The sequence below is a fragment of the Hemitrygon akajei genome, chromosome 12 (assembly GCF_048418815.1).
Source record: "Hemitrygon akajei chromosome 12, sHemAka1.3, whole genome shotgun sequence".
Taxonomy (NCBI): domain Eukaryota; kingdom Metazoa; phylum Chordata; class Chondrichthyes; order Myliobatiformes; family Dasyatidae; genus Hemitrygon; species Hemitrygon akajei.
The window spans coordinates 63500682-63520546 of record NC_133135.1 but is presented as its reverse complement, the minus strand read 5'-3'; the positions used below and the strand labels follow the sequence as shown (position 1 = coordinate 63520546).

General features: G+C 42.9%; 1 protein-coding gene across 1 annotated transcript in view; it reads right to left on the bottom strand.

Annotated features, from left to right (window-relative positions):
* LOC140736633 (testicular spindle-associated protein SHCBP1L-like) overlaps nt 1–14181 on the bottom strand; it is an 86460-nt gene extending 72279 nt beyond the window's left edge. Inside the window, exons 1-2 of the mRNA XM_073062449.1 lie at nt 14104–14181; nt 12075–12224 (exon numbers count right to left, since the gene is read on the bottom strand). Of these exons, the coding sequence (XP_072918550.1) occupies nt 12075–12224; nt 14104–14181 (228 nt within the window). The remainder of the gene's footprint in view (nt 1–12074; nt 12225–14103) is intronic.
* Between the last annotated feature and the right edge of the window lie 5684 nt (nt 14182–19865).

The window sequence follows — 19865 nt, the reverse complement described above, 5'->3', positions numbered from 1 at the left end:
AACTCAGTGCTCATTCCAATGATTGAGCAGAAGAGTTGAAACACCAGACTCTGATCTCCAGTGGATTCCATACTTTCATGCAGCAATGGATAGGTATAGAAATGAGATACGTGCAGTGCTGTTAGCCTGTGGTTTTCTGTTCAACAGCTGATTCTATATAAACGGAAGTTGTAGTGGTATGTTGGACCATCATTCAATTTCAATAAAAAAGTCACTTTCTACTTACTGTGTGGATAAAATCTCACAAGTTCCTTGCACTTAACATAGGACATAAAAGAATCCTGAATTACAAAATCCACTCAGCCGGAAAATTACATATAACTGTTCAACATACACCTTCTCTCTTGGAATACTTGAAGTGCATTGAAGAATTCCCTAAATTCCCATAGAAATAAACATTTGCAATGCTGCAAACTAAATACCATACCTGAGACTTCTATACTTTAAGTACTTTTATATTTAGTCCTGATCAAGTAATCTTTCTTTCCGTGCCTAAATTTCTCTGAATCATCTTCTAGTACCTCTGAAGTTAGGAAACAAAATCAAGCAGGTATATTCCAGAATATTTCCACAATATATTCCACACAGCCTCCAAGTGAAAGCACAACAACAATCCTTAATGTGATTGCCATTGCACCATATCATAAATTTCCCTGAGTTAATCTTCTTGCTATTCCAAGACCATCACAGGTCTTACTAGTGAGATGCAACGCAGACTGAGTGAGTGCTTTGGCTAGAACCTGTGCTCTGTCTGCCACGGCCAACTGGAGATTTTGGTGCAAGCCAATTAATTCTCCTCCCCATTCCCATATCGATCTGTTCATCCTCAGCTTCCCCCATTGACAGCTGAGGTCAAGCACAAACTGGAAGAACTTCACTTTATATTTTGCCTGGGTAGTCCTTAAGCTGATGGCATGAATATTGAATTCTCCAATTCAGGTAACCTGCTTCCCTTCTGTACCTTTCTCTCCTCTACTAATCTAGATGTGAGGTGCTCTTCATATTGCTTTATTCAAGCCACATTCAGTACTACAGCAGTCACCTGAGCAACTTTTTTTTTTAAGAATCAGAATCAGGTAATCAAGTATATATCACTTTGGATACTATTGGATGGGAAGACCTACCGGGGAAAGCATAGTGACCAAGTCTCTGGCATGGAGTTTGGCTCTATGGCTCAGAAGGAAAGGGGGCAGAAAAGGATTGTGAATTCAATATATATGAAATCAAGCAGAAGATCCTGTGAGCAGGTGCCAGAATCAGGGACATCTCAGATTGAGTCAACAGGATTCTTAAGGGGGTGTGAGAACAGCCCATTTGTGGTACATATCGGTACCAATGACACAGGAAGGAAAAGGGATGAGGTCCTGAAGAGCAAATATAGGGAGCTGGAAGGAAGCTAAAAAGCAGGACCTCAAGGGCAGTAATCTCACAGCAAAACATCAAAACCTCAGAACATCCAGCAGCCATTCAAAGCACTGCCTGTACCATGCCCAAGTGAAGGTAAAAATAGGATGATATGGCAGATGAATGTGTGTGGGAGGAGAGGTTCCAGAGTTGTGTATCACTGGGATCTCTTCTACGTAAGGTGTGATGCATTACACCTGAACTCGAAAAGGACCAATGTCCATGTGAGCAGGCTTGCTGGAGCCGTTGGGGAAAGTTTAAGCTAGATTAGAAAGGGATGGGAACTAGAATGATAGGTCAGCTGATCGAGCAGTTGGTGTAAAGATAGATGCAATAGATAGAGAGACTGTGAGGAAGGATAGGCTGTAAATAGGGTATAAATATGGCCATTCGGATGAGTTGAAATGTGTCTACTTTAATGCGAGAAATAACAGGAATAAGGGTGATGAAGTGGGAATATGGATCAGTACTTGGAGCTATGATACTGTGGTCAATACAGAGCCTTGGCTGTCACAAGAGCAGGAATGGCTGCTGGATGTTCTGGGGTTTTGATTCTTTAAAAAGAGATAAAGAGGGAGATAGAAATAGTAGGGGAGCGGCATTGCTAATCTGGGATAGTATCACAGCTGCATAAAGGGAGGATGTCCAAGAAGAAACATCTACTGAGTCAGTGTGGATGGAAGTCAGAAACAGGAAGATTCAATCACTCTGCCTGGAGTATTCTATAGATATTCCAATAGTAACAGGGACACTGAGGAGCAGATTCATAGGCAGATTTTGGAAAGGTACAAAAACAACAGGGTTATTGTCATGGGTGACTTCAACTTCCCTAATACTGATTGGCATGTCCTTAGTACAAGAGATTTGGATAGGGCAGAATTTGTGAGATGTGTCTAGGAAAAATTCCTGACACACTATGTGATCAGGCCAACTGTAGGAAGGGTCGTACTGGATCTAGTACTAGTACTAATGAACCTGGTCAGGTAACAATTTTGGACACCTTGACCTTTAGAACAGCTTTGGACAAGGATAGGAGCAGAAAGTATGGGGAGGTACTTTGGGGAGAGCGGGATATCATTAGGCGGGAAGTTGGGAGTATAAATTGGGAACAACTGTTCTCAGGGAAAATGTGGAGGTTATCTACGGAGTACTTGCATGGGGTTCTGAATAGGATTGTCCCATTGAGACAAGGAAAAGATAGGGTGAAGGAAGCAAGGCTGATAAGGGATGTGAAACATATAGTCAAGAGGAAGAAGTGAGCATACAAAGTTTAGGAAACAAAGATCAGACAGGGCTCAAGAGTTAGAAGGTAGCTGGAATCAACCTCAAGGAGGACTTAGGAGAACCTGTTGGACATGAGAAGTTCTTGGTGAGTAGGACTAGGGAAAACCCCAAGACATTCTACAAATACGTGAAGAACAAGAAGGTAACTCGAGTGAAGGCAGGATAGATCAGAGATAAAAGAGGAAACATGTGCCTGTAGTTGGAAATGTTGTGTATTTGTGGGGGGAGGGGATGTCCATAGTGAATACTTTGCTCCTATATTCACCAGTGAAAGGGAACTTGAAAAATGTGAGGTCAGTGTAGAACAGGCTAACGTGCTGGAACATGTCCAGGTTAAAAGACAGTGTTAGAATTTTGAAAATATTAAATAAGTCTCAAGGGCCATGCCTTAGGTTACTATGCAAAGCAAGAGAAAAGACTACTGCACCACTGACAATGATCTTTGGGTCCTCACTGGCCAAAGAAGCAGTACCAAAAGATTGGAGGATAGCAAATGTTATTCCTTTGTTCAAAAAAGGTAATATGGACAAGCCTAGGATTATAGACCAGTAAACCTGGCAGCAGTGGTGGACAGATTATTGGAAAGGATTCTTAGAGAAAGTATATATGAGCATTTGAAGAACCATTGCTTGAATAGGTATAGTCAGCATGGCTTTGTGTGGGACAGGTCATGTGAGCCTCAGAGGCTTGAGAAAATGACAAAACAAAAAGATGAAGGTAGAGTAGTGGGTGTGGTGTATATGGATTTTTGTAAGGCGGTTGAAAAGGTTCCCCGTGATAAACTCATTCTAAATAAGAGGTATGGGATCTAGGGAGGCTTGGCCGTGTGGACCTGGAATTGGCTTGATAGAAAGTGGAGCATGTTCTGCCAGGAGATCCATGACTAGTGGCATTCTGCAGGAAATATTCTGCAATCCCTGCTCTTTGTGATTTTTATAATAACTTAGATAATGAATTGGAAAGGTGTGTTAATAAGTTTACAGATGACATGAGGATTAGTGGTGTTGTGGATAGTGCAGAAGACTATCACATGTCACAACGGGACACTGACAGGATGCAGAGCTGAGCTGAGAAGTGGCAGATAGAGTATAGTCTGGAAAAGTGTTAAATGATACAATTTGGAAGGTTGAACTTGATTGTAGAGAACAAAGCTAAAGTCCACAGATCCCTCAAAATTGCTGCAAAGTCAATAGGGTGGTGAAGAAGGTGTATGGTGTGTTGGCTTTTACTGGTCAGGGGATTGAGTTCAAGAGCCATGTGTTGCAAGGACGTAGCGGTGGAATGAACCCAAGTGTAGAACACAGGCATGGAGGCAGAGTCAGGAGGTGTTATTAACATAGTGAGCATGGATCCGGTATCCAGAAGCGATGCTTGACCTAGAACTGGTAGTCCTAAGAACCATGAAACGATGTTACTCACACTAGAGTTGACCAACAAACTGACAGCTCCTAGCTGTGCTCACAGGGTTTTTGCTGATGGAAAGCAGGTGTTTGTAGTTAGTGGAACCTGGGAATGATTGAAACTAAACAAGGTGATTGACACTCAATTCCTGTGGTAAAAATAGCCAGGTGGGTGATTGCCAGAAAGGACCATGACACCATAAGGTAATGTTGCAGCCTGTAGAACTCTGGTTGGACCACACTTGTTCTGTTCTGGTTGTCTCATTATAGGAAGGATAAGTAAACTTTAGGAAAAGTGCAGAGGAGGTCTACCAGGATGTTGCCTGGATCAGAGAGCATGTCTTATGAGGTAAGTTTGCATGAGCTAGGGCCACTCTCCTTAAAGTAAAGGAGGATGAGAGAGAGGACATACTTTTAAGGTCATTGGAGGAAAGCACATAGTGGTGAGTGCATGGAACAAACTGCTAGAGTGGTGGAAGAGGCAGATACATTAGGTACATTTAAGAAACTCTTAGATAGGCATAGGGATTTTTTAAAAATGGAGATCTATCTGGGAGGGAAGGATTAGATTGATCTGAGAGATTAAAAAGCCAGCAAAATAGTGTGGGCCAAAGGGCCTAAATTGTGCTGAAATATTCCCCAAACAAACTGTTGAGGTCATTTAGCCCCAGCATCAGAACTTTTAATTAAGTGCCATGATCCTCCTTGGCTGATGGTAAGAAAGGTCCTTCCTTCTTGTCAGGCATCTCCAGCACAGCCAGAGTCTCAGCATCCTTACACTATCCTCAAGCTGAATGGGATCCAACCATCAGACTCCTGAACCAGAGTGGAAAAAATCACTCATCCCCAACACTGATCTGATTCCACAACCTATGGACTCACTTTCAAGGACTCTGCAACTCATGTTCTCAGTATTATTTCTTAATATACTATTATATTGTTTTTATTTTTGTATTTACACAATTTTGTACATTGGTTGCTTGTCCATCATTGTTGAAGTAGTTTTTCACTGATTCTTTGTACTTACTGTGAGTGCCTACAAGAAAACAAATCTTAAGGCAGTATATGTGACTTGTATGTACTTTGGTGACATTTATTTTGAATTTTGAGCTAGGAAAGAAAACATTATCCACATACTTTTGAAATACGCATTCACAAAGAAAATCTGGATAAAGATTCAGTGGCCTTTGTCAAAGCTTATCTCCAACAATTCAGAATCAGAATCAAGTTTGTTATCCCCAGCATGTGTTGTGAAATTTGTTAACTTAGCAGCAGCAGTACAATGATAATATAGAAAGATAAAAAGTAATAAGTATATAAATGTATATTGATTAAAAATAACAAAACATAAGTAATATATATATTTTTTAAAGTGAGGTAGCGTTCATGGGTTCAATGTCCATTTAGGAATAATATGACAGAGGGGAAGAAGCTGTTCCTGAATCATTGAGTATGCGCCATCAGAATTTATTTTTTTTATTAGTTTTTCAAAACATTTTACAAAATTAAAAACCCCAAATCCCAATGAGGAGCATTAATACAGTGCAAGATTAAGCATACAATAACAATATGCTACAAAGGAAGAGAATTTAACGAAAAAGCACCTAAATTAAAGACAAGTGAGCTTAGTGTCCTCCCCAAGCCCCACAACACAAGAAAAAAACAACTCCAGACCAACCACCACACAATATAAAGAGTATAAGTCTGGACAGTCAAACTCCCAGACTGTGAATACACTTAGCAACAGAGGATAATAATGCCTACTACCAGAAAAAAAAAGGGAGCTGAAAGCAAGGGACTGAAAAGAAGAGAAAAAAAAGAAAAAAAAACCCTAGTCAAGAGGAAGGTTATGAAAGTACTCGATAAAAGGTCCCCAGACCTTATGGAACTTTAGATCCAAATTAAGAACTGAATAATGAATTTTTTCGAGGTCCAAGCAGGCCATAATGTCGTTAAGCCATTGTGCATGAGTGGGCGGGGCAACATCTCTCCATCTAAGGAGGATCAAGCGTCTCGCCAGGAGAGAGGCAAAGGATAGTATTCGGCATTTGGTCGGACCCAGACATAAATCTGTCTCGCCCCAAAAACTGAACAGAGCAATTAAGGGGTTAGGTTCTAGGTGCTGATTCAGAATACCCGATAATGTAGTGAAGACATCTTTCCAGAATTTCTTCAAGCTAGGACAGAACCAGTACATATGGATGAGAGAGGCCACGCCCTTCTTGCATTTATCACAGAGCAGACTAATGCCAGGGTAGAATCGAGATAGTTTAGATTTAGACATATGGGCTCTATGAACAATCTTAAACTGTAAAAGGCAATGGCGAGCACAAAGGGAGGTTGAGTTAACCGATTTGAGAACTGAGTCCCAGCTCTCCTCAGATAAGGAGATACTTAAATCCTGCTCCCAGGCCATTTTAATTTTATCCACAGGGGCCCGTCGTAAGGCTGCTAGTTTATCTCGGATAATTGATATTAAACCTTTACCTAGTGGATTAATGGAAAGAAATAGGTCCATAGCATTCGTCGCAGGCATTTCAGGAAAGTTAGGAATTAAAGGAGCAGTAAAGTGTTGGATTTGGAGATATCTGAAAAAGTGAGCGTTAGGCAGGTTGAACTTAACGGAGAGCTGCTGAAAAGAAGCGAAGCGATTATCAATGAAAAGATCTTCAAAATGTCTAATGCCCTTCCTGTACCAAACATGGAATGCTGAATCATACGTAGTAGGTAAAAAAAGGTGATTATGTGCGACAGGGCTAGAAACGGAAAACCCCTGGAAACCATAGCATTTCCTGAACTGAGCCCATATACGCAAAGTGTGTCTAACCAGAGGATTAGCTATTGATCTGGGCAGACTGCTAGGGAGTGCAGAGCCAAGAAGTGCAGATATAGATAATTCTTTAGTGGAGCTCAACTCCATTGCCACCCAGTTAGGGCACTCGGGTTGACCGTGGAAGAAAGACCAGAAGGCAGCACGCGCCGTCAGAATTCTGTACTTCCTTCCTGACAGTAACAATGGGAAGAGAACATACCCTGGGAGATGGGGGTTCTTAATAATGGATGTCGCCTTTCTGAAGCACTGGTCCCTGAAGATTTCTTAGATATTACAGAGTCTAGTACCCAAGATGGAGCTAATTTTACAACTTCTGTAGCTCCCTTCAGGTCTGTGCAGTAGCAGCCCCCCCCCCCCCCCCCATTAGAGACAATAATGCAGTCTATCAGAATGCTCTCCATGGTACATCTATAGAAGTTTGAGTATTTTAGTTGACAGACCAAATCTCTTCAAACTCCTAATGAACTATAGCTGCTGTCTTGCCTTCTTGAGAACTGCATTGATATGTTGGGACCAGGTTAGATCCTCAGAGACCTTGACACCCAGAAATTGGAAATTACTAACTCTCTCCACTTCTGATCCCTCTATGAGGAATGGTTTGTGTTCCTTTGTCTTACCCTTCCTGATCCACAATCAGCTCTTTTGTCTTACTAACATTGAGTACAAGGTTATTACTGTGACACCACTCAACTAGCAGGTATATCTTGCTCCTGTACATCCTTTCATCTCCATCTGAGATTCTGCTAACAATGGTTGTATCATCAGCAAATTTATAGATGGTATTTGAGTAATACCTAGTCACAAAATCATGGATATAGAGGGAGTAGAGCAGTGAGCTAAACACACACCCGAGCCGTGCCAGTGTTGAACATCAGCGAGGAGAGGATAATATTACTAATCCACACAGATTGTGGTCTTCTGGTTAGGAAGTCAAGGATCCAATTGCAGAGGGAATTATAGAAGCCCAGGTTCTGAGGCTTATCGATCAGAACTGTGGGAATGATGGTGTTTACCATTGAGCTTTAGTCAATGAAAACATCCTGACAAATGTATTTGTATTGTCCAGGTGATCCAAGGCCATGTGAAAAGCAATTGAGATTGTGTCTGCCATAGAGCTATTGTGTCAATAGGCAAATTGCAGCGAGTCCACGTCCTTGCCGAGGCAGGAGTTCATTCTAGCCGTGACCAACCTCTCAAAGCATTTCATCACTGTCGATGTGAGTGCTACTGGGCGATAGTCATAAGGTAGCTAACACTACTCTTCTCAGGCACTGGTATAATTGTTGCCTTTTTGAAGTAGGTGGGAACTTCCAACCATAGCTGTGAGAGGTTGAAAACATCCTTGAACATTCCCACCAGTTGATTGGCACAAGTTTTCAGAACCTAACCAGGTACTCCATTGAGGCTGTTATCTTGCGAGGGTTCACCCTCCTGCAAGACAGCCTAACGTCAGTGTCTGAGGCAGAGATTATGGGGTCACCAGGTATCTCCACAGCTGTAGTTATATTCTCCCTTTCAAAGTGGGCATAGAAGGTGCTGACTTATCTGGTAGTAAAGCATTGCTGCCATTCACGTTATTGGGTTTTGTTTTGTAGTAAGTAACCCTGTCAGAGTTAATGTGCATCTGATGTCACTCGGAATTGTCTCACTCTTGAAATAGCCATCTGCAAGTCATGCCTGGTTTTCTTGTACTGACCTCGGTCATCAGACTTAAATGCCACAGATCTAGCCTTCAGTAGATGACGAACCTCCTGGTTCATCCACAGCTTTTGGATTGGAAGTGTACAGTAAGTTTTCATAGACACACACTCATCCAGACAGGTTTTAATGAAGTTGGTAACACCGTGGCATATTCATCCAGATTTGAAGATGAATCCCTGAATACATACAGTTCAGTCCATCGATTCAAAGCAGTCCTGTAAGCACACCTGGTCTTCCCTTGTCCATATCTTCTTGGTCCTCACTACTGGGCTGCAGTCTTCAGTCTCTGCCTCAGAGAGTAGAAGTGCAGCCAGGTGATCAGACTTTTCAAAGTGAGATTGTGGAATAGCACAGTAGGCATTCTTAATGGTGATGTAACAGTGGTCTAGTGTGCTTTTTTCCCTCTGGTACTACAAATGATTTGTTCATGGTGATTATTTAGTGACTTTCTCAGGTAGGCCTGGTTAAAATACCCCAAAATGATGGTGAAGGCATCAGGATGTGCTGTTTTGTGCACATTGATCCCATTGCTCAGATCATCTAGAGCCTGTTTAACATTGGCCTGAGGTGAAATATACACCTCTACCAAAATGATTGCAGAAATCTCCCACAACAGGTAAAATAGATGACATTTAATTGTGAGATATTCCTAGTCTGGTGAGCAGAATTGGGACAACACTGACATATTTGTGCACCAAGAGGAGTTGATCATGAGGCATACACCTCAACCTCTGGTTTTGAGAGACTCGATAGTCCTATCCTGATGGTGTATAGTGAACCCGTCAATCTGAATCTCAGCGTCCGTTATGGAAGGAGTTAATCAGGATTCTGTGGAACAAAGGATACACGCAGTCCTAATGTCCCTCTAATTTAGCACCCTAGCTCTGATATCTTTGATTTTGCTTATTAGAGACCGTATGCTTGCCAGCAAGAGTCTTGCCATCTTCAGAAGTTTTCTGATGACTCTGTCATAGTAGGATGCATCAGCAAGGGAGATGAGGTGGAGTACAGGGCTATGATGGGAAACTTTGTCACATGGTGTGAGCAGAATCATCTGCACCTTAATGTGAAAAAGACTAAGGAGCTGGTGGTGGACCTGAGGAGGGCTAAGGCACCGGTGACCCCTGTTTCCATCCAAGGGGTCAGTGTGGACATGGTGGAGGATTACAAATACCTGGGAATACAAATTGACAATAAACTGGACTGGTCAAAAAACACTGAGGCTGTCTACAAGAAGGGTCAGAGCCGTCTCTACTTCCTGAGGAGACTGAGGTCCTTTAACATCTGTCGGATGATGCTGAGGATGTTCTACGAGTCTGTGGTGGCCAGTGCTATCATGTTTGCTGTTGTGTGCTGGGCAGCAGGCTGAGGGTAGCAGACACCAACAGAATCAACAAACTCATTCATAAGGCCAGTGATGTTGTGGGGGTGGAACTGGACTCTCTGATGGTGGTGTCTGAAAAGAGGATGCTGTCCAAGTTGCATGCCATCTTGGACAATGTCTCCCATCCACTCCATAATGTACTGGTTAGGCACAGAAGTATATTCAGCCAGAGACTCAATCCACCGAGATGCAACACTGAGCGTCATAGGAAGTCATTCCTGCCTGTGGCCATCAAACTTTACAACTCCTCCCTCGGAGTGTCAGACACCTGAGCCAATAGGCTGGTCCTGGACTTATTTCCACTTGGCATAATTTACTTATTATTATTTAATTATTTATGGTTTTATATTGCTATATTTCTAAACTATTCTTAGTTGGTGCGACTGTAATGAAACCCAATTTCCCTTGGGATCAATAAAGTATGTTTGTCTGTCTGTCTGTCAAAAGATGGTCAGTACTGGGAGTCTAAAACCCATTTTCTTAGACGCACCTGTATCCCTGACCTGCAGCCACGTTTCCAACAAGGGATCCAGCAGGAAGTACGGACACAATTAGCATTGTTTCTGTCAGTTTTAAGCAGTGATAATTTATTTAATCGCATTAAGACATCTTTATTAACTGTACAGACCTTGGAAACAGCTGTGATTCTCAGCTGTACCAGGCCAAAACAGGAATATTTAATCATATCCATCGGTCTGTGCCGCACGAGATTGCCATTTCCAAGGCGCCTTAGAAGTGCTTCACAGGACTATGCACCATGTGCTGTTTTCAGGGACATAATTAGATAAACATGAAAAGCTGTAGAAGATCATTAACGGTGTAAGTTGCCCCCAATTCTGCTGAAAAATTCTGGATTTTCCTGGGCACGAAGCTATCCATAACTTAATGTTGTATATTCCATGATTGAACATACTGTGGTAAATTATAAAGCCTAGTGCTGCCACCACAGATGTTCAAGACGTTAAAGCGAGACTTATAAACCCTCCCGCGATTGCACACTAAGGAGCTATAACCAATGTAAAAATAAATCCCTTTGTGGCCTAACTAGTAGAGGATTATAGTACCTCATAACTAGGGTGTAATCCTGAACTTGGGTACTATTTATGCAATGTTGACAGTTTCTCTCTGACCATAAACATTTCCAACAGGTGGTTCAGTTTTCTTCCACATCCCAAAGATGTGTGGTTTGGTAGATTATTAGCCACTGTAAATCACCTATTGTGCACAGGTGAATTGTGGAATCTGGAGGTGGTTGGGGGTTGGGGGGGGAAGAAGAGTTGATTAGAATGTGAGGAGAATAAAATGTGGGATTAATGAAGGAATAGTGTAAATGGTATATTGCAGCATTGGCTTGGTGGGCTGAAGATTCCATCTGTATTTTTCAATGACAATGAATGTTTGCAGAAGGAATTTATCAAAAGGAAAACTAATGACATGATAATGTGATATAAATGAAACAATGTAGATTGTATTGAGAAAGGTCATATACGAGGATACTCCATTTTATATACATACATGAATTTGAAAAGTAAAGTAATATTTCTGAAAAAAAATCAAGGTCACGGAATTCTTACATTAGTAACTATGGCCAATTTGATGAATTAGCAAAAGGCTAACAACAGCTATAAAGTAAAAAAAAAACTAAAAAGCTAGAGATGTTGGAAATCTGAAATATGAAGAAAAAATGCTAGGAAGGTCAATCATCAGTGATTTTTCTGATGAAAAGTCATCAGATAGATCATCAACCTGACAGACTGTCTATTTCTCTTGTCACAGGTGCTAGCTGACCTGACGTGCCATAAATTCAGTCTGGGTACCAACTGCAAATAACAAATGGAAGAGGTAAATGATTAGAATTAAAAAAAAACATTCAACATATAGTGAAGATGATTTAATTATTATTAATTGTCAATGATAGATGGAGCACAACTACTGAAGGTGGATGATAACACTTCTTCTCACTTTTATTTTCAGGCAAACTGATCAAAGGGATAATAAAAATTTAATGAGATAGTTTTAGAACTTCTCCCGATTTGTAGATAATAAAATTTTAAAAAATGTAACCTACCTCAACTAAAACACCAACATATGGTATAGATCCTTCATCATACTTTACAAAGAAAAATTCAGGATTTGTTTTCCATACTCCTAACCATGTATTTCTTGCATGTAGTTTTTCAGTGAGGTACTTGTTCATAGCTTCATCTGCTTCTTCTGCCTTTATAGAAATCACAAATGCAATGCTTTAAGATTGTTTTATTGCACATAAATGCAATCTATTTAATATAGAGACATAGAGTTAAATAGCTTAAGAATAGTCCTTCTGCCCAAATTGTCCAGGCCTACCAAATTACCTACCCAAGCTCATCCCATTTACCTGCATTTGGCCCATAACCATTCTCAACCTCTTCTACCCTTGTATGTGTCCAAATGTCTTTTAAATACTGTAAATATATCTGCCTCCAACACTTCCTTCAGCACCATATTCCAAGTAACCAACACCCTTTGCTTGAACCCTCAGATTCCCTTTAAAATTTTACCTGCTCTCCTTAGAAGATGGTACCAGTGAACAATGCTATCAAAGGTGACATCCTCAAGACAGTTCACAAAGCAACTCCTTCTACTTATTTTTATTTCAAATGTGGTTCTGCTAATGTTGGAGCCTCTTATCTACATTCTGGTGGTGTGATTTCTGGCCCTTTGCTGTCTCTGAGAGAAGGTTCCATTAGGCTGTGAGCAAAGCCGCATGAAGGCCAGGAAGCCAGGAGACAGGGCGTGAGCCCATGATCAATTCCATCTCTTGCCAATTAAAGCACCAAAGAAGATTGAAGTTATTGAGGTGCGTATGGAGGGCAAGCAAGTGTTTAGCACCATCTACTGGACTCCTACTTGCTGCTGTTGGAGGTGTTTGCATGTGGCAGTCTCTCTCTCTCTCCCTTTCCCATTCTTGGTCGCTCCTCTCAAGGGAAGGTCATTGTGTTTGAGTGAGCTCTCTCTCCCTCGATGCTGTTGCAGGATGGCGCTGGAGCAAGGTTTAATTGCTGCAGTTTGTAGATTTAGACTCTAATTCACATTTATGTGTTCTGGTTCTGGTCACTTCTTTTTTTGTTGCTACTTTTTGAGCAATTTTTGAATCGGACAGTCTCCAGATAACAATCACTGAGACAAACTGAAATATGCCTTTTGATTGTGTGCTTTGTATTCTGTGTTTTTGCTCAGTTTTCTTTGTTACAGTTGCGCAGTTTTTCTTTGTGTGTGGTGGGAAGGGGGTTATATGTTTTTCTTTGAACGTGGCTGGTTCCATAGCTCTTTGTTTCGTGGTTGTCTGTGGAGAAGATGAATTTCAGGGTTGTATGCTGCATACATACTTTAATAATAAATGTACTTAGTATATTCGAAGGCTATACTCTTGTTTCAGACTTCTCTACAATGGGAAAATGACTGTGACTATCTAACTGATCTCTGCCCCTCACGATTTTATAAATGTTTTTGTCAATTCTCAGCCTCCTTTTCTCCAGGGAAGACAGTCCCAGTCTATCCAGTCTTTCTTTGGTGCTCTGATCTTGGCAGCGTTCTTGTTCATCTTCTCTACACTCTGTCTAGCTTAATCGCATCCTTCCTGTAGCATGATAACCACACTGCACTCATTATTTCAGGTATGATCTCACCAACGCCTTGTACAGCTGTAACATGATGGCCCAACTCCAGTATAAGGTGCCCCAACGAATGAAGACAAGCATACTGTACGCCTCCTTCATCACTATATTTACCTGTGATGTCTCTTTCTGTGAACTATGCCCTGACATTTACTGTGCGTGTCCTGACCTGGTTTAACTTCCAAAATGCATCACTTTCAATTGTCCAAGGTAAATTTCATTTGTCATTTCTTTGCTTACTTTTCTAGTTGATAAAAATCCTGGTGCAACCTGAGACAAGTTTCTCCAGTGTCCAATATCCCACTAATTCTGGTGACATCTGCAAAGTTACTAAGTCATAGATTCGAATTATACGATAACAAGCCCTTCAGCCCAACTCATCCTTGGCAACCAAAAGGCCCATTTGCACACCAGGATCCTGTTAAATCTTTCCCTACTTACCTTAAACCTATGTTCTTGAGTTTTGAGATCTCCAACTTTAGGAAGAAGATGTACATTTATCTGAACTGCACTCTTCATCCCTAGTCACTCATCCCTCAGTCTCCTATTCTCCAAGGAATTAAATAATAGCCTGCCCAACCTATTCCCTATAACCCAATCCTTTGAGCCCTGGCAACATACTTGTAAATCTTCTTCAAAGTTCAAAGTAAATTTATTATCAAAATATATACAGTATGTGTCACTATATACAACCTTGAGATTCATTGCAAGCAATCACAGTAAATACAAGAAACACAATAGAATCATCACCGAACAGTGCTACATGAACTGTTCCTACAATTCACTTTCATGAACTCTTCATCTCATAGTCTTGATATTTACTTCTTATCATTTCTTAATTTTTATTATAGCATCTGCAGAAGAGAGTAAACAGTCAAAGTTTCAGACCGAGACCTTTCACTCTCCAGTCCTCATGAAGGGTCTCGCCCAAAATGTCTGCTGTTTAACTCTTTTCCATAGATGTTGCCAGGCCTGCCAAGTTCCTCCAGCATTTTGTGTGTGTTGCTTGGATTTCCAGCATCTGCAGATTTTCTCTTGTTCGTAACAGTACCAGTGACCCTAGTTCAGGTCGTGCCACTGAACTCCTCCAGATGCTCTGGTTACCCTCCATAGTCCAAAGACATACTGGCTGGTAGATTAATTGGTCTTTGTAAATTGCCCCGTGTTTTGGTTATGGTTAAACCAGTAGTTGCTACAGGGCACTGCTCAAAGGGACGAAAGGGCCTATTCCATACTGTATCTCAATAAATAAATAAAATTTGCAAGGGGGAATGGACAAATCTTGCTCCATCACATTGTGCAAAGCTAATACGTATATCCAAAAAGACTTGCTGTAATAGCTGCGAAAGGTGGTTCAACTAAATACTGAGCAAAGCGGTATGAACACTTTTGAACTGCTGACATTTGCTTTTGAATTTTTAATTATTCATGCTAAAGTTCAGAATTTTCCCTGTACAGTATTTTGGTCTCTACTGTGAAAAAACATGCAATTCACAAATAAAAATTCTGTTAAATTGATCAAAATCCCTTGTTGTAATAATCATTTATGTGAACAAAGGGTTTGGGAGTTTTACAAGGCATTGTATCTCCTTTCATAACAAAGTGACTTTGAACTTGAAAGACTACACCCAACAGGATGGACAAACAACCAATGTGCAAAAGACAACAAACAGTGCAGATGCAAAAAAGAGAAAAAAAGAAATGATAATAATAGAAAAATAAATACACAATAAATTGAAGAATCCTTGGAAATGAGTTCATAGGTTCTGGGAACAGTTCAATAATGAAGCAAATAAAGTTGAGCTAAGTTATCCCCAGTGGTTCAAGAGCCTGCTAGTTGAGAGATGATAACTGTTCCTGAACCTGGAGGTATTGGTCCTGAGGTTCCTGTACCTTCTTCCTGATGGCAGCAGTGAGAAGAGAGCATAGCCTGAATGAAGGGGGTTCTTGATGATGGCTGATGCTTTCCTGCAACAGTGCTCTGTATAGATGTGATCATTGGTAGGGAGAGTTTTATCTGTGATGAGTTGTATTCACTACTTTTTACTGGGCTTTCTGTTCAAGCCTAACATTTTAACATCCTCATTAATCCTTTTCTGCTCTTCTTCCAGTTTAATGGCAGGGTGACCAAAACTGAACACCATACTCCAAGTGACAGCTCATCAACATCTAATTCAACTGCAACATAACAACCCAACATCCCTTCTCAAATTGATAAAGGTCAGCATACCAAAAGTCTTCTTCACTGCCCTGTTTACCCATGACATCACCTTCAAGGAACAACATACTTGCATTCCTCAGTTTGATAACTGAGGAACTGACTTTCACATTCAAATGATGAAAGTCGTACCCTAATTTGACTTCCCAAAATGCAACACATTGCACTGAGCTGTACTAAAGTCATTTGCTGTTCCTTAGCCCACTTACCCAATTAAAGTACCGTAAATCCCACTAGAATTGTTGATTACATTCATTGTCTGTGCTAGCACATATTTGGTGTTATGTATATATTACTAACCAAGGCTGTAATGTACTAACTAATCAATCCTTGTACATTTTATATATATTGTTGATATTTTTAACAATGGGCTCTGCACCAATCCCTTAGGCATACCATCAGTCACAAGCCTCTAGCCTTAAAAAGAATCTTCCAGCAGCACCCTTTGCTTTCTGCTATTAAATCAATTCTATATCCTGGGTCCCATGTGATACAGCCTTCCCAATCAGCCTACTATGCAGAATCTTATAAAAAGCCTTGCTAACATCCCTACAGGCAATTGTCCTGCCCAATTTATCTTCTTGGTTTCTTGTTGAAAAACTCAAATTTGAGGGTCATGATCTCCCTTGCAGTGCTAACTATCATCCCGTCTGCCCCCTATGTAACTTACCTAGCACCAACATTCGGCTTATTGGTCACTAGTTCATGGGATTTTTTTGCAGCCCCTTCTTAAAATAAGGCACAACATTAGCCAGCCTCCAGTCTTCTAACACTTCACACATCATTGACAATGATGAACACAGTGAATGAAACACAAAAGATTCTGCAGATGCTGGAAATCCAGCGCTGATGCACCATCAATAACTCTCGGAGACGGGAGGCGAACGATAGGCTTTTATTATCTGCAAGAGACCACGATTAGCAGCAAGAGACCACCACACAACATCCTGGAGACTGAGGGAGGAGAAGTGCCTCCAATCACCTTTATACAGGGGTCTGTGGGAGGAGCCACAGGAGCAGTCAGCAGGGGTCTGTGGGAGGAGCCACAGGAGCAGTCAGCAGGGGTCTGTGGGCGGAGCCACAGGAGCAGTCAGCAGGGGTCTGTGGGAGGAGCCACAGGAGCAGTCAGCAGGGGTCTGTGGGAGGAGCCACAGGAGCAGTCAGCAGGGGTCTGAGGAGCCACAGGAGCAGTCAGCAGGGGTCTGTGGGCGGAGCCACAGGAGCAGTCAGCAGGGGTCTGTGGGAGGAGCCACAGGAGCAGTCAGCAGGGGTCTGTGGGAGGAGCCACAGGAGCAGTCAGCAGAGGGGCGTGTCCAGACAGGTATATGTAGTTCACCACATTCACCCCCCCCCCCCTTTGTTTTAAAAGAGAGTCCCCATGGGGCGAAGTTGGTAAAGATCTGCATGGAGGGCATATAGCCGGTCGAGCTGCGCGCTGGCACATGCTCCCCGGGATAGGGCATCAGGGGGCTCATTGGGCCTTCCAGGCCAGTACAGGATATCATAGTTGTAGGTGGAGAGTTCCATCCATGGTTTACAGTCGGGGGTCAGGTTGGCGAACAGGTTGGGGGAGGGACCTTGAGGGTGGAAAGGCTGCAAGTGGTGTCAGCAGCACGGCTGTTGGCATGGTGCTGGGTGGGATGTGTGGGTCAGTGTGTGTGTGTGGTCAGTAGCGGGGTATATGACGAAGCCTCACAAAACTGAGGATTTCTTACAGTGATTGGCGGGAGGAGCCTGTCATACTCCATTGTCACACTTTACAGGTGGCTCTGGAAGTCGAGCCCCAACAGCACAGGGGCACACAGTTGAGGCATGACTAGTAATGCAAAGTCCCGATATTCTGTGCCCTGCACCACCAATGTCGCTACACAACCCCCTTGGATGTCTGTAGAATGCGATCCAGAAGCCATGGTGACCCTCTGGCTTACCGGCTGTGTCATGAGTCTGCAGCATTGCACCGTGTCCGGGTGAATAAAACTCTCAGTGCTGCCTGTGTCAAACTAGCTCTCAGCTAGTCCTGTGCCCCGCCACCAGGATGTCCATCATTGACCTTGCAAGCTGGTGTGGAGCGCTTTGGTCAAGGGTTACGGAGGCCAGAGTTGAATCGCCGTCTTGGTGCCCGGTAAGCACCCGTGGGTCGGAGGCGGGGCAAGGTGGCACCAACAAAGATGACCGCCCCCATGCCTCGCACGAGGCGGGCAGGCAAGATGGTGGCGACCAAGATGGCAACCCCCATGCCTCGCACGTGGCGCTGCTCAACCCCGCTCGTGGTTTAGACTTACAGGCCTTGGCAAAGTGGCCCTTCTTTCTGCAGCTGGAGCAGGTAGCTTCTCGGGCCGGGCAGTGTTTTTGGGGGTGCTTCTCGAGTCCGCAGAAGTAACACTGTGCGGACTTGCAACTGGCAGCAGCCATGGTCGATTTGCCGGAGGGTTGAGGGGAGTTCACAGACTTGGGAGTGGCAGCAGCTGTGGTCGATTCGCCGGTGGGTGGCGGGGTCTGCAGCAATCATGGGACCGGCGGGAGATTGCGCGGCTGGACAGCATCAGCGTTGTGCAGAGCAGCCTCCAGTGTGTCGGCCAGCTCGATCGCCAACTGTAAGGTAAGATCAGCGTTTTCCAGCAGCCACTGGTGCACGTACACTGACCTGATCCCCATAACGAAGGCGTCTCGTACCAGGAGCTCCACATGCTGTTCCGCCGTCAGTCCCTTGCAGTCGCAGGCCCACATGAGTGTCTGTAGGGCCTGGACAAACTCAGCACTCGACTCTCCGGCCTGCTGCCGCCATGTCGCTAAGCAATGTCTTGCATAGACAGTGTTCACTGGCCGCAGGTACTGTCTTTTGAGGGCGTCCAGTGCCCCTTGGTAGGTTGGCAGGTCTCTGATTAGGGAGTATACCCGCGGACTGACTCTGGAGAGGAGAACTCTGTGTATGATAGCAGGCTCAGTCACGCGAATCTCTTTCAGGTACGATTGGAAGCATGCAAGCCAGAGTTCAAAGGCAATAGCTGCTTCGGGAGATTGAGGATCAATGTCCAATCTGTCTGGTCGTAAAATGCTCTCCATGTTTTAAAATTGCAGTTAATAAAATTGATGCACCATCAATAACTCTCGGAGATGGGAGGCGAACGATAGGCTTTTATTAGCTGCAAGAGACCACAATTAGCAGCAAGAGACCACCACACAACATCCTGGAGACTGAGGGAGGAGCAGTGCCTCCAATCACCTTTATACAGGGGTCTGTGGGAGGAGCCACAGGAGCAGTCAGCAGAGGGGCATGTCCAGACAAGTATATGTAGTTCACCACAAGCGCTACACACACAAAATGCTGGAGGAACTCAGCAGGTCAGGCAGCATCTATGAAAATGAATAAACAGCCCGTTTCAGGCCGAGGCCCTTCATTAGTACTGGAAAGGAAGGAGGAAGACGGCATAATATAAAGGTGGAGTGAGGAGAAAGAGGATAAGCTAGAAGGTGATAGGTGAAGCCAGATGGGTGGGAAAGGTGGGATTTGCCTTGACTCACAGATTCAAGATTCAAAGTACATCTATGATCAAAGTACGAATGCAAGTATACATCCGAGATTAGTCTTCCCATAGACAGCCACAAAAAAGAAAACCATGGAACCTGTTCAAGCAAAAACATCAACACCTCCCCCCCATGCACAAATAAGAACAAATCACGCAAAAGGCAAGAACTGAGTAAAAAACAGAGTATAAAACATAAATCCACGAAGTCATTGAAATAGTCTAGAAATGTTCAGTTTTGTTCAGTTCTTGAACAGAAAATCCTGCAAAAAGTACCCAGTCCATCACAACTAAAGCCCTCACTGATATTGATCATATCTACACAGAGCATTTGTTGCAGGAAAGCAGCTTAAATAATTGGGTACGCTACCCCCCGGCCATGCTTTCTCCACGCTGCTGCCTTCAGGAAGTAAGTTGACTCATACCACCAGGTTCAGGAACAGTTATTACCCCTCAACCAT